This window comes from Zea mays, chromosome 5, assembly GCF_902167145.1.
Source record: "Zea mays cultivar B73 chromosome 5, Zm-B73-REFERENCE-NAM-5.0, whole genome shotgun sequence".
Taxonomy (NCBI): Eukaryota; Viridiplantae; Streptophyta; class Magnoliopsida; order Poales; family Poaceae; genus Zea; species Zea mays.
This window is the reverse complement of record NC_050100.1, coordinates 28,266,125-28,275,238: the sequence shown is the minus strand read 5'-3', so window position 1 is coordinate 28,275,238 and position 9,114 is coordinate 28,266,125. Positions and strand designations below refer to the sequence as shown.

The 9,114-nt window shown below is 50.6% G+C and overlaps 1 protein-coding gene across 1 annotated transcript; it reads left to right on the top strand.

Moving 5' to 3' along the window:
- The first annotated feature begins 264 nt into the window (after positions 1–264).
- Positions 265–3,961, top strand: LOC103626150 (cysteine-rich receptor-like protein kinase 2). The gene is made up of 3 exons (XM_008646539.4): positions 265–1,365; positions 2,883–3,033; positions 3,408–3,961. Exons 1-2 carry the CDS (start codon positions 585–587, stop codon positions 2,972–2,974), a joined length of 873 nt encoding a protein of 290 aa, XP_008644761.1. The 5' UTR covers positions 265–584; the 3' UTR covers positions 2,975–3,033; positions 3,408–3,961.
- Positions 3,962–9,114: the final 5,153 nt, after the last annotated feature.

The following is a 9,114-nucleotide window of genomic DNA, read 5'->3' as shown; positions in this document are numbered from 1 at the left end:
AGAGCGCGGGCGCTGGAGGTTCACAGTACGTACAGTAGCTGAGACAGCGCTGTCACGACGTCAAGGTAGAGCGCGTGAGACTGTAATCTCTGTCTATATACACTTATTAAATTTCTCATAATTAATTGTATAGTCTTTGCATGGAACATAAAACTTGCAGATATTTTGTTGGAGCCAACTACTGCCGGTCCTATCTCATTAAATAGGCTTTTAGATAATCCTCCTGCGCAGTGCGCACGCATCAAGTTGCAGCCACACCTGTAGCCCACAGCCCAACAAACGACAATAGTATGAAAGGAATTCCATGGGCGATTTCAGCTGAAACACAGTATCTAACGTGTCACGAGCTCCGACTCCCTCATGCGGTTATTTATACCTTGTCCAAACTAATCACCTGCAGACCTGCTCCCTCCAGGTGTCCAGTTCCAGGTTACGCCTCCACAGTCCACACTCCCTAGTTCCAATTCCAATCCAATCCCCATTACTCCAGCTATCAGTACGGCAGTACCACCCCACCTGACCGCCCCAACGACGGTGGTTCTTTTCGCCTCATCTCCTACCCCGTGTGCTCACCGGCGTTGGCTATGCACCATCGCATGGGTCGCTTCCTGCTCTTGCCGGCTCTAACCTTGGTAGTTGCGTCCGCGTGGGTCCCGATCACCTTCGCCGACCCGCAGGCCACGCTGCTCAACCAGGGGTGCAGCCAGTACAACGCCACGCCCGCGTCCGCCTTCATCGCCGCCCTCAACTCCACGTTCGCCAGCCTCCGCGCTAACCTCTCCGCTGCAAGCAGCGTCGGTTTCGCCACCGCGGCGGAACCGCGCGCTGCCGCCCCGGCGTTCGCGATGGCGCAGTGCCGCCCGTACGTCGCGGGCCGTGACTGTGTCGCCTGCTTCGACGCGGCCGCCGCGGGACTCCGCGCCACCTGCGTCGCGGGCCGCGCGGCCAACGGCGGGCGCGCCATCCTCGACGGCTGCATGCTCCGGTACGAGAGCGCGGCCTTCTTCGACCAGTCTACGCTCCCGGGCAACACGCAGCTCTGCAACGGCTCCGCCGTCCAAGCCGGCGGCTTCGCGGACGCAGCGCGGGCGCTGGTCGCCGACTTCGCGGCGGCCGTGCCTCGCGTCCCTGGGCTAGCCGCCGCGGCCGCGAGCGGCGGCGTGTACGCGGCGGCGCAGTGCGTGGAGACGGTCGGGGAAGCCGGTTGCGCGCAGTGCCTCAACGTGGCGGTGGGGAACATCGATGGGTGCCCACCCAACTCCGACGGCCGTGCCGTGGACGCCGGCTGCTTCATGAGATACTCTGATAGGTCTTTCTTCCCAGCGAACTCGACGACTGTGGACCTCGCGATATACTTGCGGTCCGGTGAGTGTTCATCTTTATTTGCCTCATATGTGTTTTTACGTGGGTTATTATTTAGGTCCGGTTTGGTTACTTTATTCACTTGACTAAATGAATCAAACGGAGCCTAAGTTTAGTTAAGTATTCCGTTTGGTTCCAGTGACTAAACCTGACTAAAAACATTAATTGATGTTTTTGCGTGGGTTATTATTTAGGTCCGGTTTGGTTACTTTATTCACTTGACTAAATGAATCAAACGGAGCCTAAGTTTAGTTAAGTATATTGTTTGGTTCCAGTGACTAAACCTGACTAAAAACATTAATTGATGCAAATAATGACTGCATTACTCCTATTAATTAGTGGATGACTACTGCACAAAGAAAGAGCAGACAGCAAATGAGTTAAAAAATCTTATTTTAGTTCCTTTTAGTCATCCATTTGGTGATTAAAGAACTTAAATTTAGTCATCCCACTTTAGTCACCATGTTTGCTTATTTAGAGATTAAAAATGATTAAAGTTTAGTCACCCCAAACCAAACGGGGTCTTATTAACCTTAGGCTTCCATGTAGTAGATACTGGCTGCTCCGTGTTACTTCCACGAGTTTTGTTATTATTATACCGGGCTATGTGCTTCGATGTTTCTCACTCGCATGAATAGTATCTAGGGTGTGTTTGGTTTGGTTTTTAGCTTTGTCTTTTGCGTCCCATAAAAGCTAAAAGCCAAATCAAAGGGTTGGATCTAGGAAGCAGCTTTTTGTAAAAGTTGACTTTTTCGCATTGCAAAACTGAAAGCATCCCTGAGTCTGCTTTTAGTGGCTTTCTGAAAGAACCGTGAAAACATATATCGAAGAACTTTTAACGGCTTTTAGTGGTTTCCACCAAACGATTTTTAGCTTTTAACAGCTCACAGCCACAACAACATTTTCCACAGCTCACAGCCCACAACAAAACAACTTTTTTCACAGCCGCAGTCCAACCAAGCAGACCCCTATATTTAATCTATTAAGAACCTAATGTGGGCACCTAGTGCTATCACGGTTTCACCCTTCCCACACCCAGCGCTCACGCAGCGCGCGCAAAAAATAGTGAAGAGCGAGCACTCGAACCCACACCACTTGCTCTAGAAATTTAGAGCTAACTACTGGACCACACGTAATTTAGTGTTTAGAAATAAACAATAATTATATTTATAGTCTAGGCATCGGTCCACCCATTCCCCCACCTCGTGGCAACGCACGGGCACATATCTGGTTATGGATTAAGCAACCAATTCCGAATGACTCGTTGATCTGTGTTCTCGTTTAAAATTTGCGATTCTAACATTACCAGTTCAGCAAATCACTTATATAAGACTAAAAAAAGTCAATCGCACTGCTTTACAGTGGGGTATTTCATTCTTATCCTAGATAAAAAATAGACGCCGGATGTGGTGCATGTGAAAATTTCTGTTCTGGTGCATGTAAAAATAGACGCCGGATGTGATGCTATAATACTGAAAGCACTGGACTTATATTTTTAATTATATTTTCCTCTTGATCAGGGGCTACACTGCTCCAGAGTATGCGATTCATGGCCAACTATCAGAAAAGGTTGACACATACAGCTTTGGTGTTGTCGTCTTGGAAATATTAAGTGGTCGGAAGAGCAATGATACAAGGCTTGAGCCTGAAACACAGTACCTGCTTGAATGGGTATCCTTCATTGATCATTGTTCTGAAACCTCCCTCTTCTTGGTGCATGCATTACCCTCCATTGCTGCCATATCTCATATTTTTCATGCATGATTTTATAAGTCTGTAATTTATGCTTATGGTTTTATTTTACTTTCTTAATAACTGAGTGAGATGAACACTCCTTCACTGGATTTTCACTATATGCTTCTGAAGGTTTAACAAACAATTGACAAAGTTCCAGCACACAGCATAGCCTTCTAGTGTTTTCTTATTAGTTTTCATCAGGATCTGGCTTGGATAATGTGACCAGATCAAATGTAATTAATATTTTGTTCTCTATGAATACTTATGGTGCCTAGGTCCCTTTTTGATCACCCCCTATGTTTGCACAGGCCTGGAAGCTATATGAAAGTGACAACTTAATGGCCTTGCTGGATGAGTCACTTGATCCTGAAGAATATAGACCGGACGAGGTAAAAAGGATAATGGAGATAGCCCTTCTCTGCACTCAATCAGCTGTTGCTGCAAGGCCAATGATGTCAGAAGTGGTTGTGTTGTTGTTGACAAGAGATGATCCAGAGGTCCAGCCCACAAGGCCCACTTTTATCGATGCAACAAGCAGAGTGCGAGGCGAAACATCCTCCTCCAGTTCGTCTTCTGCCTCGAAGGCCACCATATCAGTTTCTCAGTTTTCGGCCAGGTAAAAAGCATCGTTATATGACTTCTCTTCTTTTTTCTGTAGTAACAATATTTGTAATCAGTATAGGTACATATGATATATCTATATTAGCAGGGAGTGACTGATTCCTTGTCAGCATATATGACAGCTAGCAGTGTAAATCATTTGAAATTTCCCTTTTGTTCTTGTACTATGTAAGTTGTAATTATCCATATGCTTGTGAGGTTCACGTGCATGTTTTATAATGTGCTTACTGCTTTCTATGTATGGCATCGTCTATCTGAGAACATTTTGTGTTGCAGTTAATGTATTTATTTTTTTAGCAGTGCATTAACAGCTTGCTCAAATATCATAGACAATCAACTGTAAAATGAATCTGTGTTCCGACTTCCGAGTAGTTGATACAGTGAACAGCCTTATAGTTGGTTCTAGTAGGTGTTCATTGTTCAACTAGTTTAAAGGAAGGCAACATAAGGAACATTAGATTTCAACAACTGAAACCTATCCACCTGGCAAAAATCCTCACTTGGAATGGCAAGCCAAAGAGAAGTCTATAATAATAAGGGTTTTTTACTGCTCATTGCTAACCTTAGTTTTTATTCCTCCTCAATTTTGTCCACGAACCCTTCTCTCCGCTCAGAAACGCGCCCGCACGCCGTTTCCGTCTGCGTTGGCGTCCCTAACAGCACGGTCCCACGGCTTTCAACACCCGAACGCGTGGGTCCCCATCGAGCCCCATCCCTCAGCGCCCGCCGCCGCCAGCAAGCTCCAATCCGCTCTGCTCTGCCGCCGCCATGTCCAAGCCACCCCGCCGCCCACTACTCGTCGGCCTGCTGCCCTGTCTCTAGCCCATCTCAGCACCATCTCCTCGGCACTATGAAGCCCCGGCTCCGCTATCAGTTCTTCACCGGCACCGGTAGGCCGCTCCACCGTGCCGCGTCGCCGCCAGGGCACGCTCTTAGTCGTCAACTCCTCCTCACCGTCTCCATGCGCCCCCGCCGTAGTAGATCGGAGAGTAGCCTACACATATCGTCGCCCTGTCCAATCCACCGCCACCCTGTCCAATCCACTGCTGCCTCTCGTCCAGCCCGCCCGCGGTCCCATCACCGACTCTCGTCCAGCCCGCGCTCCGGCAACCCACTGTCGACTCTGGTCCAGCCCGTGCTCCCTACGCCACCCTATCCAAGCCCCTGCTCTACAGAGCGAGCTCCGGCCTGAGCAGCTTCCTCTCGAGGAAGAGGGAGCATCGACCGCCGGGCTTCCATTAGCAGCATAAACGCTGCCATTACAGAGGAGGAGCAACTCTCCACGGCGGCACCAGATCTCCTCCACGTCGGGTCTTGATAGCAGCACCAACGAATCGTGTACTCCGAGCAGCTCTCCACGCCAGCGAGGCAGCAGCACCTCTCCTCCAGGCTAGACTCTCAACCGCACTCCTTCCGGCAAGTAGTAGAACTTTCTCCTCTTGTCTTTGGGAGCGCGGGCGGGCTGGACGAGAGGCAGCAGTGGATTGGACAGGGCGGCGGTGGATTGGACAGGGCGACGATATGTGCACAGACCAACCTATGTGCATACGATACGTTCTCATGTAAAAAACCCTGATAAAAAGTGAAAAGATCTCATCCCGCTCGCGTCGACCACTCGTGCGGCTCGAGTGCTAAACCCTAGCCACCGCCGCTGCCCCTCCATCCCACCTCTGGCCTCGCCGCTGCCAGAGCAGAGCGGCGGCGATTCCCGCGCGCTCCTGCTAGGACGGCGGCGGCGAGGAGTTCTCCCCTCACTCTGCCTCTCCTCGCGGACATGCGACGTGGCTGCCGTGTTGGGAGTCAGTGCCGCGTCTCCCTGGGCGAGCGTTGTGGCTCGTGCTGCGAGGCCGGCGCGCGCTTCGCCTGGTGGCTCGAGGCGGCGGATGGAACGGGGTCACCTCTCATCTGATCTTCGTTTTCTCGCTGGGGTGGTGTCTGCTTGGGCGTTGGCTGTTCGGTTGGAGAGTGGCGTCCTGTGGCCCGGGGGAGTGTGCCAGCAGGGCTGCACGGCTAGCCGGGTTGGCAGCGGCGGGGCCCTTGTCTCGTTTGGTGGCTTGGCAATGCGAGGTGACGCGGACCGGCTGACATCGCCGCTCCAGCACCGCGTGGGGCTTGGCGAGGCCGCCTGGCCGTCTGTGGTTGTCAGCGCCGACACCGAGATTCTGATATTTGCCATCAGCAAGAAACAGGTTCGTAAAATTGCCATCAAACACACATTTCATAGACCCAGCTGGACCCACAATTCATAGACACAGTGGTAATTATAACAAGAAGACAACATTGTGAGTGGCAAAAATCCAATTATCTCCAAGACAACGGGGGAGCAGGCAACAAAGCTGGTGGCGAGCCGAGGAAGGAGCCGCTACATGGACGCCGCGGGTGAAACGCCGGAACGTGAGAGTTTCTGGGCCGGAATGGGCCGTGTAAGGCCGGATGGGCCGTATTGTAATGAAGTGATATATATAATTGGACCCTAGGAATGATCGGGGGATTATGATGAAACAGAAGAAGATAATATACTACCTCTGGTGGCTGGCTGTTCTGGCCGCCGCCTCCTAGCCTTCTTCTTCTACCTCTGATTCTTCCCTCTGTTGTTCCCTTCTCCACCACGCGCTAACAATCTGGTATCATACTCAGGCACTCTGGATCCAAGCAGCAACTGTCCGCGGCGTACTCGTGCCACCACCGCAGCTATGGAGTACACCGACGCCAGTAACCGTCAGGTGCTCGAGGAAATGCGCCTGATGGAAGCGCGGCTCTCCGAGAAGTTCGCCGGACGCTGTGACAACATCGAAAGGCGTGTTGAGGATATCCACTCCCACTTCACGACGCGCTGTGACAAGATCCAGGAGCAGGTCGCCGCGGCGGCGACGACCGCCTCGTGGCGCTGGAGGAAATGCGCTCCGACATTAAGCGTTGGCGTCCGGATCTGGTCAAGCGTGTCGAGGACGTCGCCCTCGAGGTCCTGCGCGTCAACAAGTTCCTCGAGCGGGAGCGTCGAGCCGACTCCATCAACAAACCAGGCATCTTCGGCTCCGGCACGGAGGCGCCCCTGCGCTCGGCGACAGTACCACAACGCGCCGCGGCCGCGCCACCACATGTTGCAGGGCCGTATGGCCACCGTCAAGAACCATACCATCAGGAGCGTGAGTACGGGTATGAATTTACCCCATCTCACGGCCCGGTCAAGGGTACGCATCCTCCCCATCCTAATCGCCTCTCTGGATTCATGCCTGAGCAGTATTATCCGTATGAATCGGGACGCGACATAGGACGCCCGACGCCTGGTCGTTTGCCTCAGATTAGCTTTCCTCGCTTTGACGGTTCACACCAACAACTGTGGCGAGTTCAAGCTGAGAATTACTTTGAGATGTACGAAACAGAATACCACATGTGGGTCAAGGTAGCGTCAATGCACTTTGAGGGAAAGGCTCATCGCTGGTTGCAGTCCGTAGAGCGTCGTTTACGTTTTATGTCATGGGAAGAATTTTGTGAGCTCATTCATGAGAGATTTGGTAGGGAGCAACATGAATCACTGATTAGACAGCTGTTTCATATCAGGCAGCTAGGTCCTGTGTCCGAGTATGTAGAACAATTTGTGTCACTAGTTGATGAGTTAGCAGCATATGAATCTCGCACCGATCCATTGTATTATACTATGTGTTTCATTGATGGTCTTAGGCATGACATTAAGGCTGTAATTATGGTTCAGCGCCCCCCAAACCTCGATGCTGCCTGCGCTCTAGCTCTTGTGCAGGAAGAGGCGTTGGAATCCACAAGACGCCGACGGGTCGAGCCTATTTCCAACCGGATGGCTTGGCCTAATACCGCAATGACGACTGATCATGATCGTGCTGATGGCGTGACTCCAGGAGTTGACAAGCCGGTGACGGACGCCCGCCGGCTGGGTTCATCAACCGATCGTGTCGCTTCATTGAAAAGTTATCGTCGCGCCCGAGGCCTCTGTGATCGCTGTGCAGAAAAGTGGTTCAGAGGACACAAATGCCCCAATACTGTGCAACTACAAGTTATTGAGGAGGTTTGGGATTTGCTGGATGAGCCAGAGGACAGTGAAGCCGTGCAAGACAGTCAACCTCAATTGCTGATGACACTGTCTGATGCAGCGTGGACAGGGAAAGATGCAGTCTCCACATTGCGTTTTCAGGGCACTATTCAACAGCAGCCTTTGATGATACTTATTGATTCTGGGTCGACCCATTCATTTATTAGCGACCGATTTTTGTCATTGTTGACGGGCAGACACCCATTGCAACGTCCAATGGCGGTCAGAGTGGCTAATGGACAACTCATTACTTGTTCTCAACATCTACCACATGCCACTTGGTCTATGGCTACTTTCTAGTTCATTTCAGACTTCGTATTTTTACCTCTTCCCTCAGTGGATTTAGTGGTGGGCATGGATTGGCTTCAGCATTATAGTCCCATGCATATTGATTGGTATCACAAGTGGATTACTATTCCTTATCAGGGAACCTCAGTCTGTCTTCAAGGAATGCGGTCGATGTTACCAGTGGGAGCAGTGATTGAACTGCAGCTGTTTTCTGACTCTCCAACACCAACCAGCGACCAGCAACAAATCCATGCCGACGACAGGGTGCAGGCAGTGCTCTCACAATTCACAGAAGTTTTTGATGACCCGGTTGGCTTGCCTCCTACTCGACAGTGTGATCATGTCATTCCATTGTTGCCAGGCGCCAATCCTTTTGTTGTGCGTCCGTATCGTTATCCACCAGCGCTCAAGGACGAGATTGAGACGCAGGTGAAACAAATGCTGGACCAAGGAGTAATTCAGAAAAGTCATAGTCTGTTCTCATCCCCAGTTTTATTAGTGAAGAAAAAGGATCGGACATGGAGATTTTGTGTCGACTACCGTTATCTCAATGCTATCACAGTGAAAGGAAAATATCCAGTCCCGGTATTTGATCAGTTAATCGACGAACTCACTCAAGCTAAGTGGTTCAGCAAGCTAGACTTGAAGGCTGGTTATCATCAAATCCGTTTGAGACCAGGCGAAGAACCAAAAACAGCCTTTCAAACGCATTTGGGACAATTTGAGTTTCGGGTGATGGCTTTCGGACTCACTGGAGCTCCCAACACTTTTCTGGAGGCCATGAATACCACTTTAGCACTAGTCTTACGTAAATGTGCCCTGGTATTCTTCGATGACATTCTAATATATAGCCCCACTTTTGATTCTCATTTGACTCATTTGTCCTCGATATTTCACTTGTTGCGGAAAGATCAGTGGAAAGTAAAGTTGTCCAAATGTGAATTTGCTCAAACCAGTATTTCCTACCTCGGCCATATAATCAGTGCACAGGGTGTCTCAACAGATCCCGACAAGATAACTGTTGTGCAACAATGGCCTACTCC

Excerpts from the sequence above, each read along its gene's own strand:
- LOC103626150 (XM_008646539.4), top strand. The coding sequence starts at position 585 with ATGCACCATCGCATGGGTCGCTTCCTGCTCTTGCCGGCTCTAACCTTG. Across the intron at positions 1,366-2,882 it reads CGCGATATACTTGCGGTCCG|GGGCTACACTGCTCCAGAGT; the intron begins GTGAGTGTTCAT and ends CCTCTTGATCAG.